Raw genomic sequence first — 19,511 nt, forward strand, 5'->3', positions numbered from 1 at the left:
CCTTGTCCTGGAGGGGAGAGAGCCGGGGACCCCTGCCCTGGCCAGGTGACCCCAGGATGCATGTGTGTCTTGCAGTGATGGCCTTGGTGCCGGCTCCCCTCGGGGAGTGTGTGGCTTCCTCCCTCCCTCCCTCCCTCCCCCTGCCACCCCGACTCCCCCGGTGTCCCCCACCCCACCCCCCGGGGTTTTGCATTTTTGAGGGTCCCGGTATGGGAGAACTTCCAGACCCCTGCAGAAGTGAGCCCTGTTTGCATGATTGAAAGTTGCCTCTGCGCCCCCCCTGCCGCCCCCTCCCCTCCCGGGCTTATTGAAGAGAAGCTTAAAGGGAACAGGGAGGTGATGAAGACATTTCTTGGGCACCCCAGGCTCCCTCCAGAATGTGCTGGGAGGACTTGCGGGGGCTCCTGAGTGGCAGCAGAGGGCATGTGGCTGCCCCTGTCTGTGCTGGTCAGCCTGCTCCTCCCCCAGGCACTGGCTGGCCCCCTAGTCTGCCCCAAGGATGCCCCCTCAGGCCTGGCAGACGGGACACCTGAGGCGGAGGCAGTTTTGGAGGTGACCACCCTGGCCCTGTTGGGGCGTGGGTCGAGCAGGCAGAGTAACTGCTGATTAAGATGGCCGCTGAGTGCAGCCTGACGTGAGTGCCAAGTGCTTGGGGTTGGGCGGGTCCCGAAATAGAACGAGGAAAGGAGGGCCCCGGGAGCCGGCTCTGCAGCCTTGCCCCACCGCCTGGAGCCTCTCCCTCCATCTTTCTCCCCTGATGGCTGTTAGGACATTTGGGGAAGGGCACCAGGGCAGAGCTCTGGTGGGGGGACTGTCCAGGGACCCGCGTGAGGACGCTTCGCATGGAGGGTCGCCTGCCTGTATGCGGTGAGCTGGGGTGGAGTAGGGTCTCCCTGGCAGGGCTTCCGACTTGGGGTGGCCTCAGAGGAGCCAGGTTCCAGCGAGAGGCCCGTGGGGTCCCGCCCACCCGCCTGGGCCCCCGGCAATCCCGAGGCCACACCTCCTCCCCCACGGAGTGAGCTCCCTGGTGCCTCGAAGATCAGGGGTGAGGGCAGGCCAGGCCGAGTTCCCGGGGGTGGGGGATGACTTGGCCCAGGAGGGAGTCAGCCGCCGGATGACTGGCATGTGAGCGTGTGTGTGTGTCACGTGGGTGTGTGTGTCAGGGTCTGTCCCATCCTGGGCTCTCAGCCTTCTCTGCACAACGAGTCCCACTCAGGGCGCCTCCAGGGGGTGGTTTTTTTTTTTTTTTTTTTTTTAACTTTATTTTTTAATTTGTTTCTGTCTGCCTTAGGTCTTCATTGCTGCGCGCGGGCTTTCTCTAGTTGTGGCGAGCGGGGGCTACTCTTCGTTGCGGTGCGCGGGCTTCTCATTGCGGTCACTTCTCTTGTTGCGGAGCACGGGCTCTAGGCACGCGGGCTTCAGTAGTTGTGGCACGAGGGCTCAATAGTTGTGGCTCACAGGCTTAGTTGCTCTGCAGCATGTGGGATCTTCCCGGACCAGATCTCGAACCTGTGTCCCCTGCAAGATTCTTAACCACTGCACCACCAGGGGCGTCCCGAGTGGATGGGGGTTTGAGCCAGTTCTCTGCCCTTAGTCAGGGTGTCTCCCCTTGGTACCGCTGACATTCAGGCTGGATTGTTCTTGGCTGTGGGCCCGTCCTGGGCGCTGTGGGTTGTGGAGCAGCATCCCTGGCCCCCACCCCCTCGATGCCAGGAGAGTCCCCCAGTGTGACAACCACAGGTGTCCCCTGGGCGGGGGACAGAATTGCCCCCAGTTGAGAAGCACTGACCTGAGGTGGTTCTTGGCCTTGAGCGTTCCAGGAAGGTGGAGTGCTTATCCCTGGGCCTCCCCGGGATGATTTTAGGGGAGGGATGGGGGGGGCAGGCGTTCTTAGTGTTTGTAGCAACGTGCTTTCAGGAAATTCAAGGTTTCCCATCCACAGCAAGGCCATGAAGTCTTCTCTTCCAACGAATTTAGTTAAAATCAATAAAATGAGCGAGAATCATAAAGAAAACTAATAAATACCATAGTAATTATAGGGGAGTCTGCGGCCCCAGCCCTGTCACGAGGGTGGGAGGAGAGCGAACGGCCTCAGAAGGGACCTCGGAGGGAGGCGCTGGGGGCATCGGGAGCTGGGGGCCCTCCTCCGGGCCCAGGGTCGCAGGGGAGCCTGGCAATGACTGCTCCTGCTGCCAGCCCGGGCGGGACAGTGGGCACAGCTGCATCCCAGGCGCACCAGCCTGGCCTGGAACCCTGTCTCCTTCCTTTGTCTGTGGCCTGCGGCTAAGGGACTCCACCTCCGGGAGCCTCAGTTTCCTCATCTGCAGAAAAGGGGTAGGTTGTACTGGTCACAGGAGCATGGGAGACAATTCCCAACCCCCCGCCCCCGAACACAGAACGGGTCCAGCAGGTGTGAGTGCCCCCCCCCCCGGGGTTCGGGGCCGGCCTGGGGCAGCGGGGGCGGGCCTTGGGCTCCTTGTCCCAGTGAGTGGCGACACCTGCCCCAAAAACCCAGCAGCAATGGGCATCCGAAGCCCAGGGGAGGACGCTGAGGCACAGGTGGCACGTTACCTGCCCCGGGGATCTCTCTCTAGGAAGGGGCTGCGGCGGCCGGGTTCTGGAGCCGCCCACTCACGCTCCGGGCTGCCGGTCTTAGGGCGCCCCGTCCTGGGGCCTGGGGAGACTGACTGCCAAGCACTGACCTTGGGGGTGCTTGGTGGACGTGACAGGGGCACATCAGGTTGCTCTCGGGGTTCTGTCTGGGGAGGCCAAGGGCTGCAGGAAAGGCACAGGTTAGTCCAGCTGGAGTCCACACTGTGCCCAGAGCTGCCCAGCCAGGGGCAGATGGGGCCGGCTTCACTGGGCCCATCAGGTGGCTGTGAGAGGAGTGAGAGAATCTTCCCGCGATACGGGTAGGAAGACGGAAGGCGGATGGGGTGAGGGTGAGCCGCCTGGGATGCCTCCTTGGCTGGAGACGGTCCTGGGTCAGCATTTGACAGATGTGTTCAAATCTCAGTTCCGCTGAGTGACCTTGGGCAAGGTCCCTTTCCTCTCTGAGCCCTAGAGAGGCGGGTCATAGAATAATCCTACCACTCAAGGTGGTGGGCCCGGGTCAAGGTGACAAACTGTCTCAGTTTGCCTGGGCCCGGCCTTTCCCAGGATGGGGGACTTTCAGTGCTGAAACTGGGGAAGTGCTGTGCAGTCAGGATGAGGTGGTCCCCCATCCCGCTGCTGTTCTCATAGTGACCGAGGTGTCTGGTGGCCAGGCAGGGCTCTGGCTGCCCCGGAGCCACCTCTCCCGTGTCCCTGTCCCATCCTGGACTATTTCGGGCCTGGTGACCGGAGGATCAGCCTCACCGTGCTCCGTGACTGTGACAAAGGGCAGGCCTTGGCAGGCTCTCCGAGTGTCTCTCCACGCCCTGCACCAACTCCCACCTGCCCTCCAGGACACAGTGGGCTCTTCCGGCCACCTTCCACCCCAGACTTTGCATACACTGCAGCCATCAGCAGACGCTGCAGGAAATGAGTGATTTCTGCCCTGCAGACTTGAGGGTCTCTACCCCAGCCCCCCAGCTCAGCCGTGTAGCTTGAAAGCAGCCACAGCTGACACATACTCAAGTAGGCATGGCTGCCAGCCAAGACAACTTTATTTATAGATGCTGAAATTTGAATTCCATGTAACTTGCATCTGTCATGAAATTTAATTCTTCTCGTTATTTTTTTCCATGACCATTTAAAAAGGTGAAGCCATTCTTAGCTTGAGGGCTATACAAAAACATGCAGTGGGCTGGATTTAGCCCATGGGCCATACTTCGCTGCCCCAAGTACTACACACACAATAAACATTTGTTGAGTGAATAATGTTTAGTGCCCCGTTAAAGCAGGCACTAATTTATTAGCGTGACAGTTACGTGCTGTTAGCGAGTATATGGGCATTTGTGCATTTTTGATTAAAGTCACAAGCGTTGGAAATGCTACCCAATAAAATAAAAGTCACATTGGGTGATTTTTTTTTTTGGGGGGGGGTGCTGCGAGGCTTGTGGGATCTTAGTTCCCCAACCAGGGATTGAACCCAGGCCCTCGGCAGTGAAAGCATTCAGTCCTTCTGGACTACCAGGGAATTCCCCACCCTTTTTTTTTTTCTCATCAAGGCCCAGAGGACTTTTAAAAACAGCTTTATTGACATAGAATTAACCTACCATTCAATTTATCCATTTAGTGTGTAAACTTCAGATTTTGGGGTATATTCACAGGGTTGTACAACCATCAACTACGATCAGCTTAAGAATATTTTGGGAATTCCCTGGCGGTCCAGTGGTTAGGTCTCTGCACTTTCACTGCCGAGGGCGCAGGTTCAACCCCCGGTCCAGGAACTAAGATCCCACAAGCTGCGCGGCACACGGCCGAAAAAAGAAAAAAAACTTGAGAATGTTTTATCCTCACTAGGAGCCACTCCCCACCCCTCCCCAGCCCCTGGCAACCACGAGTCTGCTTTCTGTCTCTCTGGATTTGCAGGGTTGGTCCTCCCGAGGCCTGTTTTCCCCCTGGCTTACAGATGGGCATCTTCTCCCCGTGTCCTCACATGGTCTTCCCTCGGTGTGTCCCAGGTTCTTCTTTTTTTTTTTTTTTTTTTTTTTTTTTTTGTGGTATGCGGGCCTCTCACTGCTGTGGCCTCTCCCGCTGCGGAGCACAGGCTCCGGACGCGCAGGCCTAGCGGCCATGGCTCACGGGCTTAGTTGCTCCGCGGCATGTGGGATCTTCCCGGACCAGGGCACGAACCCGTGACCCCTGCATCGGCAGGCGGATTCTCAACCACTGCGCCACCAGGGAAGCCCCCAGCTTCTTATATGGACATCAGTCATACTGGATTAAGGCCCACCCTCACGACCCCATTTTAACTCAGTGACCTCCAAATGCAGTCATACTCTGAAGTCCTAAGGGTCAGGGGTTTCAGCATACGAATTTAAGTGTACACAGTTCAGCCCATAATAGTGTTGTTTGCTTTTTGGTTTTGTTTGTTTGAAGCAAGGAGAGTCTTAACAGATTCAAATCCTGCTCAAACATACCAGGACATGGTGTTCTGAGCCATTAGGTATACAGCTTGTCAATGGCCTGGGAGGGATAGAAACCCAGCCCCTCCGGACTTCCGGCCTGTGGGCCCTTTCACCTCTGTTCTGCAGCCCCCAGCAGGCTAGCGGATACCGTGACCCACCATCTCGGTTGGTTGGTTCTGAGGGATTTCTGGGGAAGCAGGACTTTCCATGCTAAAGTGAAGGGATGGGAATTCCCCGGCGGTCCAGTGGTTAGGACTCCGCGCTTTCCCTGCCGAGGGTGCAGGTTCAAATTCCTGGTCGGGGAACTAAGATACCACTAGGCACGCAACGTATTAAAAAAAAAAAAAAAAAAAAAGTAAAGGGAAATTTTTTGGAAAATAGAAACAGTTGGTCACCCTACTAGTGATCTAGACCGGGTCTTCAGGTTGGTGGAGAAAGGACTGCATGAGGCCTTAGCTGAAGCTAGTGCCAGGGGTGAGCCCCAGGCCCAGCGGGACCTCCCGGCTCTGCTGCCGTCCATCTGTCCATCTGCTTACCGCTCTCTTCTTTGTGTTTTGCTCTGTGCTGGGTTGTAAGGCCACGGGGGCAAAGGGCAGTGGTAATTGCACCGCTAGGTGATTTCTGTTGGCAGGAAGGCCGTGTTTAGAAGGGGCAGCAGCCGAGTGGGAGGCTCCCCCTAGCTGGGGCACAGGAAGTGAGCAGTTTCCCGGGAGCCTGGGACCCCGAATCCAGGGCAGGACAGGACTTGTAGGGCCGACCTGCTGCCCAGCCCGTTCTGTGGCGAAGGGCAGGGAGCCTTGGGGCACACAGAGACCCCACTCCATGGACGCCACTGCAGGAAGCTCAGAGGACAGTGGGAGTGTTGTGTGGCAAGTGGGGGGCAGGGCTCTGGACACCCGCACTCCTCGCCCCACAGCCTTATTGCCACTGACTGAAGCACAGCATGAAAGCACACGGAGCCCTCACTGCCCCCGTGCCCTGATCCTCCCTCCCTGCATCCCTTTCTTTTCTTTTTATTGAGGTGAAGTTTCCATAACATACAATTAATGATTTTAAGTGAACAATTCAGTGAGAGTTGGCGCATTCACAGTGTTGTGCAACCATCCATCACCTGTAATTCCAGAACATTCCATCACCCCAAAAAGAAACCTTGTCCCTATCATCAGTCACTCCCACACCCACCCTTCCCCCGAAGCCCAGCCGCTGGCAACCATGAGTCTACTTTCTATCTCTGTGGATTTGCTGGTTCTGGACATTTCATATATGTGGAATCGTACAGTGTCCTTCTGTGTCTGGCTTATTTTACTGAGCATCATGTCCTCAAGGTTCATCCATGTTGTACTGAGTGTCAGACTTTCCTTCTTCCTAAGGCTGTGTGTGGATGGACCACGTTTTGTTCATCCATCCATCATTTGATGGACTTTTTAGGTTGCTCTCACCTTTTGGCTACTGTGAATAGTGCTACTTTGAATCATTCTTGTACACGTTTTTGTTTGAACACCTGTTTGCAATCCTTCTGGTTATCTTCTTTAGGAGTGGAATTGCTAGGTCATATGGTAATTGTTTTTTTTTTTCCCCCATAATTTCTAAATGTTCAATGGCTTTGATCCAAACTATCTACACTTCAGGTTTTTCCTGCCCTTCTGGACTGAGTCGGGTGGGTGGCTATAGTTCCACGGCTGGCCCTGGGGTATCACCCTCAGGTCAAGGGGTACCCTGTCCCCCTCCTGTCTCCCCTTACTCTGTCCACCCTCCCCCTCCCCGCCCTGTCTTCAGTCTCCGAGGGAGCCTTCCAACATCCCTTGGGCAAAAAGAACAGGGTCTGAGGAGACCTGAGTTCAAATCCCAGCTCCCAAGCCACTGACCATCTCTGAGCCTCAGTCTTCCCATCTGTGAAATGGGTGTATACAATAAACTGCCTCACCAACATTCTAGGGAAGGCTCAGGGAGATGTGGTTCCTGGGACAGGGAGTGTGTCCTTATGAGCATCGTGGGTCACGAGAAGAAGTAGGTGTCAGCTCCAGTCACAGAGGAGGCGCCGGGGTGCAGTGACAGCGGGGCTCAGCTAAGAGCCAGGGGCACTCTCAGGCTTGGCTGACCTCCCAGCCCCTGCTCTGGGCCGTGCTGTGCTGGTTTTTGAAAGCTGGCAGGAATTTCCCTTTTGAGGAAGCTAGGCCCAAAGACCCTCAAGCGGCCACCCAGGGACACATTGCCATGGATCCAACATGTGGAGACTGTAACTGCCCAGAGCCCTTGGTGTCTCCCACCCCGATGCCACCAATGCACCAAGGAGACGAGGCAGGAGGGTCCCTCTCAGCACTTCGAATGCAACAGGCTGGACCCCAACGATTATAAAACAGGATCAGGTTTAATACATAAGCCGCCATCGAGGTTACAGACGCATCTTGGGACAGAATGCCCGGGCCCTGAGATGCTGGGCTGTGAGTGGGGCCTCCACTCTCATATGTACAGACTTCCCCAAAGGGAAATGGTCACGCAGTGTCTGGCTGGGATGCCGCCAGCCTGGCCGTACTGTGGCCGGAATTGTGTCTGGGTCCCTGCATCGGGGGCTGGGCCCCTCCTCTCCAGCCACACCTAGGAGTGGTTCAGAAGCGAGTTCTGAACGTCTTCCAGGACTTGGTGGAAGAGCTCCTCGCGGGACTTCATGCCGTCCAGGTACACTGAAATCAGGAAGGCCACAGTCAGGGGCCCTGGGGGCCCAACCGCAGCCCGGGTCACTGGGGCTGCCGCCAGGAGGCGGGCGGCCAGCTCACAGAGGCCTGGAGTACTGCTGGTCAGGAGGAAGCTGGCCTGCAGAGTCAGCCTGCGGTAACAGACCAGCCTCTGGGGCCCAAAGCGAGAGAGACTGGTGGTGAGACTCGAGGAGGGACTTTCAGGTTTCCCAAATGGTCCCAATGGGGAGGAGCTGGCCTCATCTTACTCAGGGACTTACCCACTTCCACGCCATTGGCCTCCATCTCCCGCTTATACTTCTGGTACATAGGCCACACGTGGCCGTCGAAGAGGCCAGGGGGGTCAGGGACCATGTAGCGTCGAGTACTGGGGAGGGAGATGGGCGAGAATGAACAACACCCATGTCGCCTGAGGGGGGTGCCATGAGCAGAGCCTGGGGTGCGGGAACTAGGTCGGGGCAGCACCACTGAGAAGGGGGACCCCACTGATTTAGGGGCCCCGTGCTGGGGCCTGGGTGCCCCAACTTCCAGCATTTTCCCCGGTGGGCCTGGGAGATGCCCAGGGTAGGGCATGGGTGGGCCACGCTCTCCAGGCCCCAGGCTATGGGCCTCTGGACCCCAGCACTGGCCACCCAGGTGCTTGCTGCCCGTCAGCCTTCAGGGTGGCCGTGTGTCCAGCAGGCATTACCCAGTTTCCTGGTCCCACCTGGGAATGCAGACAGGGCCCCCAGGCTCACCTTCTCCTCCACTTGCACTCTTCGTACGGGACGGTCAGGAAGTACCGTCGGCTATACAAGTCCACCAGGGGCCTGGCAGGGGTAGGGGATCCAGTCAGCGCCCGTGGGTCAAAGTACACAATCCCCCATGGCCTTGGCCTCCAGGGACATTCCTGGGTGATGAGGGCTGGTTGGCGGAGGCTGGGGGCGGTTTGTCTGGGCTGATTAGGTTAGGGATGAGTGAGGGGGCCAGCGTCGGCCAGCCTCCTACCATGCCCGCATTAGCCCCCCCACCCTGAGCGTGGAATCCTCCCTCTCTCCCAATTTGGATGGGCCCAGAGAGGTTCGATGTCCTGCCCAGGGTCACCCAGCAAGGTTGTCTGTCAAAATAGAGATTTGGTGGCCTGGGACAATCCGGGCCCAGACCTGGAGATGCTCACTTGTAGCTGTAGAGAAGGAAGCCTTCCAGGATGAGGATGTGGGTGTCTGAGGCGTCCAGCTGGACATGGACCCCGTGGGCACGGGCGAACTTCCGGGGGCTGCTCATCCAGGCCTGCACGGTGCTCAGCATGGCCTCCATGTCCAGGGACTCCAGCACTGGGGGCGGGAAAGCGAGTGTTGGTTTGGTGGGGGCCATGGGGCAGCGAGGGCAGGGGGCGCGGGGCTGCCGTCCGTCCTTACCGTCCCACTGTTTGAAGCCGTCCTCCCCAACTGCTATTTGGTCTTGGGGCTGAAACAGAGGAGCCCAAGCCGCGGGCTCAGTGCCCGCCTTCCCACCTTACCCAACCCTGGGGTGAGAGCGCCTGGAGAGCCTCCAGTGAGGGTCTGGGTGCCCCAGCCTGCCTCGGCCCCCTGCAGCTGATAGTCATAGGCTCCGAGGTCCCAGGCGGGGCGGGGGGGGCTCCAGGCTGGCATTCAGAACCCCTCCCCAACCTGGTGACTGTTGGGACCAGGAGCGGGGGGATTTTGCATCTATGATCTAGTTACCCCCTCACCCTCCACAGAGCATCAAGGGCGGGCTCAGAGCCCATTTTGCAGATGGGAAAGTGGAGTTGCAGAGGATAAAGGGTACCACCCAGGTGGCACGCACCCTCTGGGAACCGCAGTTTCCCCATCTGTCCCGTGGGGAACGGGTGTGCCGTGAGGACGTGCCAGGCACGCAGTAGGTGCTCAGTCACCGAGACTGCGGGTCCCTCGATCTCCCGACTCGGGTTAGCCCAGGGTGCCCCGGGAGGGGTCTGCTCCCCTGAGTCTCCTTCTCGGGGCTGCCGCCCCCCGCCCCCGGCCAGGGCAGCCACCTTGAAGAAGTCATCCTGGTGGATCACACAGCAGTTGGGCAGTGACTTAAGGAGGCTGTTGGTCAGTGTGGTCTTCCCGCCGTTGGTCATGCTGTGGACAGAGCATACACGTGAGGCTGCCCGGGTCCCCTCTCTGCACCTTTCCGGGGCTGAGGGGCCCCCAGGATCAGACTCAAATCTAAAACACAGGCCTCTAGGGACTTCCTGGTGGTCCAGTGGTTAGGACGCTGCGCTTCCTCTGCAGGGGGTGCAATTCGATCCCCGGTTGGGAACTAAGATCCTGCAAGCCAAGCTGCGTGGCCCCAAACAAAACAAAGCAAAACAGACACAGGCCTGTAAAACAGTAGAGCTAAGAGGGTGTTTCTGTTCATGTTAGGTCAGAGGAGGCTTTCTAATCAGCCGATCTGCGGTGCCTGGCCCACCGCTGCCCACTGCCCGCTAGGCACAGGCCCGTGCTCACCTGCCTGATGAAAAAGAGAAAGGGGCAGAGCGTGTGAAAACAAACAAACAAAAAAGCGAACACAGTCTTGGCTGGGGTCACGGAAGCACTGCTTTCTGTGTTCAGACTCAGCCAGTGTTAACTGCAAACCCAGGAAGTGGTGCCCGGAGCTCGAGGAAACTGAGGGCCACGTGTGACTTAGCCTCAGCAGGGCTTTAAAAAAAGCCAAATCATTAAAGCAAGTGCAAACTGGGGGAGAAAAAAATATTTGTGATAGGAAGTTCACTGCAGTTCACTGCAAAACCGGGAAGAGATAATCACCTTATGACAAAGGGAAAGGATTATTAAAAAAAGGAACGGGCAAAGCCCGGTGACCACCTCATCCTGGTGTGCCCGGGACGTCTCTGGTTCTAGTGCTCAAAGTCCCAAATCCTGGGGACCCTTCAGTCCCAGGAAAAGCAGGACAGATGGTCACCCCAAGGACTCTGGACTGGGGCCGCCGAAGGACAGAGAAGGCTGACTGCCGGGCCTTTCTGGAAATGAGTGTCCCCTTGACCTGCTTGTCCCGCTCCTAGGAATCAGTGGAAAGCTGGGTGTGGAAGGGGGGCACCTGCAGCCATTTAAAAGGGCCAGTGGGAAAGGTGACCCCCATACATTAAGGGAAGCAGGTTAGAACATACCTGATGTTCATTTGACTTGTTGCTGAAAGACACACCATGCCCTCAGGGCCGGCTACAGAACGGGCAGAAATGGAGGGCCCTGGTCTCTATTAGGAATTTCAAGAGGATGATGGAGCATCAAACCAAGCGGGGAGGACCCAGGGTGACCTCCCAGGTGGGAGGGCCAAGCCGCTTATTCTAAATGCTTCCCCGGCATCATCTTAAAAAGGCCTGGTTACTGGTAATAAATCTCCGGGAAGGCAAGGCCCCTGCCTGGGGTCAGCAGAAGTGGCTGCAAAGGCAGGTGCCACACAGTCACGGGAGAGCCATTCTGGGGACCCTGCAGCACCTGCCCACGTGCCTCCCTGGGGTCGGAGTTTACCCCACCCCCACCCCCGCGCCTTAAGGTCGGTCTGGGCTTTATAAAGTATTCTATTCCCCCCTGAATCTAGTCAGGGGTGCGGCTTGGGGAAGTGACTTCCATTTGGAAATTTTAACTTGGGACCCGCGCCCGGCCCTGTGCCGAACAGAGGGCAGAGACCCCTCCCCGCACTCCGACCTTGGGCATCGGGTCCGTGCGACACCAGTCGCCAGGCAGCCCTCCATTCATTCCCAGGCCTCCTGCCCAGGCCACCCCGGCCCGCACAGGACAGCGCCCGGCTGGCCTCTCCCGTGAGCTGTGCGCCTTTGCCCCCGCGGGGTGGGCCGCCCGGGGCCCTGGATGCTCACCCTCCGATGCCCACAATGCACTTCATCTCCGCGCGGAGGGGCGGCGGGGACCGCGGTTGGCAGGCCAGCTCCCGACTCCCTGGTACCCGGCTGGGCCCGACCCCTCAGTGCGTCCCGGCTTCATTGAGAAAACCCTGCGCCTTTATAGGCTGGGGCGGCGGCCCACGGCCTATGGGGAGCGCGGCCGGCGCGGTGAAGTGGGGTTGGGGGGAGCGCTGGGGGCGCCGCACCTGTTCCCACTGGATGGAAATAGCTCCACGCTGTCTTTTGCCTAAATTAGTCACGGGTCGGCCGGGCAGGGGGGTGCAGGTGGAAGTCACCCCGCTGCCTCTTCCCCCCTCCTCCTCCCCGCCCGCCCCCTCCTAGCCAGACTGCCCACGGGGCAGATAACCAGCCACACCTCTTCCCTCCCTAAAAATATCCAGCCCAGTGTGTCCCCTCGCCTGACCCTGACATTAAGGCCGGTTCTGGGGGCTGAAAAAAGGAACTCACCTCCCTCCTCCGCCCCGTCTCCAGCGACAGCAGCGGGGGAGCCCCAGAGGTCCCACACGGCAGGGGACTTCCTTTTCCAGGGGGGTTGATGCCAAGATGAACTTAAGCTTCGTTCTGGTGACCCTGGCCGCCAGGAAATCTCAGCGTGACACCAGGGGCTGTTCAGCGGGCGCCCACGTGAGGGCTGGCGTCACTGCGTTTGGCTTCAGGCCTCTCAAGAGCTAGGGGGTGGGGTAGGCAGGGCCCGGCTGATCCCGGCCCCCTTACTGACCAGATGGGACCACATGCCCCACCCCGTCTCCCCACCAGAGGAGACCTTTTGGTTTCAGGACCCCTCTTCCACTCTTGAAAAGGACTGAGGCCCCGGGGAGCTTTTGTTTAAATGGATTAGCATCCTGGATAATATTTACCACGTTATACATTAAAACTGAGAAAATTAAAGGTTTGTTAACTTTAAAAAGTGACAACCAGTGTCTTCCCTTGTGGTCCAGTGGGTAAGACTCCACATTCCCAGTGCTGGGGACCTGGGTTTGATCCCTGCTGGGGGAACTAGATCCTGCATGCTGCAACTAAAAAAAAAAAAAAAAAAAAGACAACTGATCACTACATGGTCACATAAACATAATACATATATTTTTAATTAATTTATTTATGTTTGGCTGTGTTGGGTCTTCGTTGCTGTACTCGGGCTTTCTCTAGTTGCGTGGAGCGGGAGCTACTCTTCGTTGCGGTGCACGTGCTTCTTATTGCGGTGGCTTCTCTTGTTGCAGAGCATGGGCTGTAGGCATGCAGACTTCCGTAGTTGTGGCAAGAGGGCTCAGTAGTTGTGGCACATGGGCTTAGTTGCTCCACGGCATGTGGGATCTTCCCGGACCAGGGGCTGAACCTGTGTCCCCTGCATTGACAGGCGGATTCTTAACCACTGCGCCACCAGGGAAGTCCCAAATATAATATTTTTAATGAAAAATAATAACATTTTTTAAAAATAAAGAAAAATTAAGGGAGTGGGCTTGATCAAATTAAAAATGTCTTTTGCATTGAATGACATTATTAAGAAAGTGAAAAGACAAAGCAGGGTGTGGGAGAAAATTTTTACAAGTCATATATTGATATATGGTAAGGGGTTACTAGCTAGAATATATAAAGAACTCTTACAAGTCAACAAGAAAAAGACAAACGACCCAATTTAAAAATTGGCAAAGAATCTAAATCAACATATCTTCAAAGAAGATGTACTCATGGCCAACAAACGCATGAAAAGATGCTCAGCATCACTGATTATCAGGGAAATGCAAATCAAAACCACAGTGAGACAACACTCATGCCTCCTAGGATGGCCATAGTCAAAGAGATGGACGATAAAGAGTGTTGGTGAGAATGGGGAGGAACGGCGACCCTGTGTGTTGCTGGTGGGGGTGGAAAACGGGACAGTCACTGTGGAAAACAGTTGGTGGTTTTATGACCCATTTTCACTTCAAAGTGTCTACCCAAGAGAAATGAAAACGTATGTCCCCACAGAAGCTTGTACATGAATGTTTATAGCAGCATAATTCACAGGAGCCAAAAGGTGGAAACACCTCAAGTGTCCATCCACAGATGATGGATACACAAACTGTGTTCCATCCACACATGGAATATTATTCGGCCATGAAAAGGGGTGAAGCACTGACACTCGCTACAACATGGATGGACCTTGAGAACACGATGCTCAAGAGAGAGAAGCCAGACACAGTGTGTGGTTCCGTTGATGGGAAACATTCACAACAGGCAGATCCACAGACACAGAGAGTGGGTTCCTGGTTGTCAGGGGCTGGGGGAGAGGGAAAATAGGGAGTGATTACTTATATGGGGTTCTTCTGGGGCAATGAGAATGTTCTGGAATTAGAGGTGATGGTCGCACAGCATTGTGAACGCACTAAATGTCACTGGATGGTACACTTTACAATAATGGCTAGTTGTATATTGTGTGAATTTCACCTCAATTAACAACAACAATAAAACTGAGAACCTTTCTGGCTACAATCACAGGGAAGGGACATGTAGCTACGGCAGAAGGTTCAGAAAGATACCCCGCTGCTGCCTGTGAGGGTGGAGGATGGGGCTGTGAGCCAAGGATGAGGCACCTCTAGAAGCTGGAAAAGGCGGGAACTGATGCTCCCGTGCAGCCTCTGGAAGGAACCAGCCCTGCCCACATCTTGATTTTAGCCCCGTGAGACCCATGTCAGACTCCTCACCTCCAGAACTGTCAGAGAATAAATTCGTCTTGTTGAAATTTAAAAAAAATTTTTAGGTAAAAGAGTGATATTCTACATTTTTTTCTTTTTCTTTTTCTTTTTTTTTTTTTTTTTGCGGTACGCGGGCCTCTCACTGCTGTGGCCTCTCCCGTCGCGGAGCACAGGCTCCGGACGCGCAGGCTCAGCGGCCATGGCTCACGGGCCCAGCCGCTCTGCGGCATGTGGGATCTTCCCGGACCGGGGCACGAACCCATGTCCCCTGCATCGGCAGGCGGATTCTCAACCACTGCGCCACCAGGGAAGCCCGATATTCTACATTTTTGCAAGTCCCTTTAATATCTGGTTTCGAAGGATTCTCAAATCTGCTTGTTGTTCAGCCCATTTCCATAGTTGTCTCGGTTGATATTTAGGAAGAAAACCCAGCTTCACACAGAGAGAGGAGGATTTTTAGCCTTTTTAGGTCATCATGGGTAGTCTTTGTCCTATACCCAAACTGGACAGGTAGAGGTTTATGAAGGTGGCCTGTTCTCTTTCATTCTCTGCTCCATTAAAGGCCATTGGTCTATCTTTGCACTTTGTTTTATTTTTCATTTAATTTTAATTTTTAACTTTTATTTTTGGCCACACTGTGCAGCGTGTGGGCTCTCAGTTCCCTGACCGGGGATCCAACCCATGCTCCCCTGCATTGGGAGCACGGAGTCTTTTTTTTTTTTTTTTAATTTTATTTATTTATTTTTAGCTGTGTTGGGTCTTCGTTGCTGTGTACGGGCTTTCTCTAGTTACGGTGAGCAGGTGCTACTCTTCGTTGTGGTGCGCGGGCTTCTCATTGCGGTAGCTTCTCCTGTTGTGGAGCACGGGCTCTAGGCGCCCGGGCTTCAGTAGTTGTGGCTCACAGGCTCTAGAGCGCAGGCTCAGTAGTTGTGGAGCATGGGCTTAGTTGCCCTGCAGCATGTGGGATCTTCCTGGACCAGGGCTCGAACCCGTGTCCCCTGCATTAGCAGGCGGATTCTTAACCACTGCGCCACCAGGGAAGTCCTGGAGCACAGAGTTTTAACCACTGGTCCTCCAGGGAAGTTCCTGTCTTTGCACTTTGAATGGATCTTTTGCTCATGTGTGATTTTGACCTTGAAGACCCCCTGAAAGGGTCTCGGCAACCACCACCCTCACCCACACTGGACACACTTTAAGAACCCCTGGTTAAGAATCCTGCATTTGAATCTTGGTTCTGCCACTTGCCACCTGGGGGAGCTCGGGCCCCACCCTTGCCTCTCTGTGCCTCACCTGTTCTCTCCTTTATAAAGGGAGGCTGCTGGCCCCAACCAAGGGAGGGAGGCTCTCTTTGGCCTTGGGCTTCCACCTCCAGGAGGATTTATGAAGGGAGGATGCCCTGCCCTACCCATCACTTACCTGTCCCTCAGCACCCAGAGCTGCTGCCACAGGGCCTTTGTACATGCTGTTCTCTCTTCCAGGAACACCTCTCCTCTTACCCAATCCCCCTCCCCTGGGCTAACTTTGACTAAGCCATCCTGTGTCAGCTTGGACATCCATCCCCTCCTCCAGGAAGCCTTTCTGGATCCCCATTCCCTCCCTCCACACTGTGAGTTCCCTCTGGGGCAGGCAGGGCCAGATGTGTCTTGTTCTCTGACGTGTCCCAGGTGCCTAACAAGGGTGGGTCCACAAAAGGCAGAGGCTCCCTAAATGGTAGCAGAGGGAATGAATGAAACAGGGAGGGGCAGGAGATCTTTGAATCCAGCCGCTGGTGAAACACGAGGGGGTCTCAGCAAGAATCTGCTAAGTCAGTGTAGCCAGAAACCCCCCCCCCCCCCTTACCCTTCACGTCTCCTCCTAGTGATTCTGTCCACCGACCCCACCGGCTCCTTGTCTGTGAACCTGCTTGCCTGTGCTGTGTTAGGAGTGGAGCCATTACAATGGCTCCTGAGTACAATCCGGTTTTACAGCTTGAACTGGCTGGCACTGGTTTTTCTTTAAACCAGCTACCTCTGTATCACGGCCAGAGGGAGGAGCTTTGTAAAAATCCAGACCAGGGGCTGTCTTTCCTCTGTTTCAACTCTCCTTTGCCACACGCTTCCCCATCCTTATTTGCATTTAAAAGAAGCACAGGGACTTCCCTGGCGGTCCAGTGGTTAAGACTCCACTCTTCCAATGCAGGGGCGTCCCAGGTTCAATCCCTGGTCAGGGAACTAGATCCTGCACGCTGCAACTAAAAATAAAAGAAAAGAAGCCCACTGTCCTCACGCGCAGGCCCTGCCCTGTCTGGACCCCCGTGACCTCCCCCACCCCCCGATTCCACCGGCAGGACCCGCTGTGGCCAAGACAGCTGCTGAGGGCCAACCAGTGGTGGAGACAGAAAGTGATGGATCTTGTTGATGGCTGGTTAATGGACCCACCCAGTGGCCTCAGGCAGGACTCGCCTGGCACAGAGGTCAGGAGAGGTCACTGGGAGCAGTGACCCTCGCCTCAAAGGTGGCCACCAGGGGCAGGGTGAGCAAATGGCCAAGACGGGGGTCTTGTCCACTGGCTCCCACTCCCTTCTCCCCCCGTCCAGCCCCTTCTGGGTCTCAGTTGCCTTTCTTGGCAGCTCAGCGTGGCCGGACCTGTGCCGCTGAGCTCCATCAGCTGCCCCGTAGGCAGGGGGAAAGCCAGCTCTGAGTGTGACCTCTGGCTCCGTTTCAGTGGCAAGAATTTCCTGGGAGCTTCCTTGTGGGGCGTGTGGCCCAAGCCGTGGGTGACGGTGACATGCCCAGATAGAGGCCCTGGCAGGGCACTGCTGGGAGGCCTGCTGGGAGGCTCACCCTGGCACAGGGGCTCCCAGTGCAGACCTGCCAATCCTCAAACAGCCCACTGGTCCAAGGTTATTAAAAGTGACCATCCTGTCCCACAGTGTGAAACGTCCAGGACAGGCAAATGCACAGAGACAGAGAGTGGATTCCTGGTTGTCAGGGGCTAGGGGAGGGGTGTGTGTGGGGGGTGACTGTTAATAGGGACGGGCTCTCCTTTTGTGGGGGATGGAAAAGTCCGGTAATGGCTGCACAATGTTGTGAATGTGCTGAATGCCACTAATAGTAAAAATCTCCCCCCAGCACCCCCACTGCACTCCAGCCGCCCTTCACTTTCCTGCTCCTGGTTCACCCAGCTCTGTCTGGCCTCCAGGCCTTTGCCCTTGCTGAGCCCTCCGCCGGGGACACCTCTCCGCCCGCCCGTTGGCCTAGCTAACTGCTACTTCTCTCTCTGGTCTCCAGTCACCAAGGACCCTCCCTCCAGGGACCCTTCTTGGACTTTCCTCCTGGTCCCCAGTGAGGCCCTGGTTCCGTGTCAAACTCCCCCACTGGGCCGGGAGCCACATAAGGGGTGCTTGAGCCCTGTGGGATCCCCAGTGCTCAGCAAATGGATGAACGAATGGATAAATGAGGTTTGCAAGAACCCCCTTAGGATAATCACAGACTTGGTGGGGTGGGAAAGAGGGGCAGGTCCGTCCCCTCCAAAGAGGGCACCCCCTGATCCCAGCACCAGCTCTGCTATCTTCAACACCTCTTCCTCGCCACCTTCATGCCAGCTCGCCCCCTCTACTTGAGGCCCCCTCCCAGCCCCCGTGAAGCGACCTTCTCCGTGAAAGGCACCTCGCTGGACATCAGAGGGTCAGGTGGGCTGGCACCTGCCAGCTCCCGCCCTCAACCTGATGGTGACTTTGTATGGACCTCACACCTGTCCTGGCATCCCTGCCTCCAGCATGTCCCAAGATCCTGGGCAGGGACAACGGGAGGACTCCTCTCGTACCTGACGTGGGAGGGTCCACTCTGACCCTTTGAGGGGCACAGCCCCCAATGTCCTGCAGCTGGCAGAGGGTCGTGGGTCTCCAGGCAAGCGATGGGGTGGCCGGGGGTGGCACAGAATCAGACCTCAGATCAATCACTCAGGGTCCGGGTGACCCCAGGTGAGCCACATACCCTCTCCCTGCCTCAGACCCCGCTCTCAGTAACATGCGGCCTGTGCTAGGTTGGACTCAGACTATTATTATTACTGCTACTGTTATTATTATTGTGATATTATGATTTATAATAAGAAACATAGTTGGACTTAGTTCCCAGTTCCCGGCACACAGCCCCTAAAACCCTTGTAATTTCCTACATCAGAAGAGGGGACATCTTTTGTTTTAATATATACATTTTTTTTGGGGGGGAAGTTTTTTTTCTTTGTCACACTGCACAGCTTGTGTGCTGTGTGTTAGATCCCGACCAGGGATCTAACCCGTGCCCCCTGCCACGGAAGCGTGGAGTTCTAACCACTGGCCCACCAGGGAAGTCCCTTTTATGATAATATTTGGTCTTATGTCCTCTGGAGCCTGAAATGGCTCCAGATAATAAAGATGAAGGAAGCATCCTTTGCTTTCCTAACAAGACCTTTCAACCACACCTGAGTTTATGCTACGAGGTGACTTTTGGAATTTCGCCCTGTAACCACAGGATCGGGGCTGGCGGCCAGGGCACCCCACTGACCCTGGGATTAGAGGGATGGAGATTTCATCAATGGCCAGTGGTGTAATCCGTCATGCCTCCATGAAAATCCCTAAGCAGTTTCTATAGAGCTTCTGGTGGGTGGACACAGGGAGGTGCTGGGAGGGTGGTGCCCAGAGGGGGCGTGGAAGCTCCGCCCCCTTCCCCACACCTCGCCTTGTGCATCTCTTCCATTTGACTATTGCTGAATTGTACCCTATTCTAGGACCTGAGATTGACTGGTGTCTGAAGTCGGGGCCGTCTTGTGGGGCTGAACCCTTAGCCTGTAAGGTCTGCCCAAACCGGTAGTGTCAGGATTGAGATAAATTGTAGGATACCCAGCTGGTGTCTGCCGGGGATTGGAGAATTGCCTAATACTAGTAATTAATATTATTATTAACTGTTGACTAAGTTTGATTCCAGAGAAGACTGGGGACAGGAAAGGAACCTGAATCACAGACAGGCAGAGCCAAAAGGGGCCTTGGGAAGAACCCAGCCAGGGGTCCCATTCTGCAGATGGGAGATAGAAGCAAGAGGAGATAGGCCATGGTCCAAAGTCACCCAAGGTTGCCCAGGGTCGCTTGGCATTGAGCTGTGCCCCCTCCCATCCCATGAAAGCTCCTTCCTCTGCACCGCAACCAAAACCAGTGCCACATCCCTTGGACGTGGACAAAAGTCACAAACCT

General features: G+C 55.9%; 1 protein-coding gene and 1 long non-coding RNA gene across 7 annotated transcripts in view; one reads left to right on the forward strand and one right to left on the reverse strand.

Annotated features, from left to right (window-relative positions):
- Nucleotides 1-19,511, forward strand: part of LOC136794116 (uncharacterized) — a 31,947-nt gene that overhangs the window by 304 nt on the left and 12,132 nt on the right. The window lies entirely within an intron of this gene.
- NMRK2 (nicotinamide riboside kinase 2) lies at nt 7,404-12,259 on the reverse strand. Of its 5 annotated transcripts, none has more exons than XM_067033086.1 (7): nt 12,081-12,259; nt 9,762-9,852; nt 9,145-9,193; nt 8,904-9,060; nt 8,485-8,556; nt 8,008-8,114; nt 7,404-7,735 (listed from the first exon to the last, which is right to left on the reverse strand). In XM_067033086.1, exons 2-7 carry the CDS (start codon nt 9,849-9,851, stop codon nt 7,650-7,652), a joined length of 561 nt encoding a protein of 186 aa, XP_066889187.1. In that variant the 5' UTR covers nt 9,852; nt 12,081-12,259; the 3' UTR covers nt 7,404-7,649. The 5 variants fall into 5 exon arrangements, with proteins under 5 accessions (XP_066889187.1, XP_058916083.1, XP_066889188.1 ...); XM_059060100.2 differs by lacking the exon at nt 12,081-12,259 and adding an exon at nt 11,589-11,924; XM_067033087.1 differs by lacking the exons at nt 8,485-8,556; nt 12,081-12,259 and adding an exon at nt 11,589-11,924.

Source organism: Kogia breviceps, chromosome 4 (genome assembly GCF_026419965.1).
Source record: "Kogia breviceps isolate mKogBre1 chromosome 4, mKogBre1 haplotype 1, whole genome shotgun sequence".
NCBI lineage: Eukaryota > Metazoa > Chordata > Mammalia > Artiodactyla > Physeteridae > Kogia > Kogia breviceps.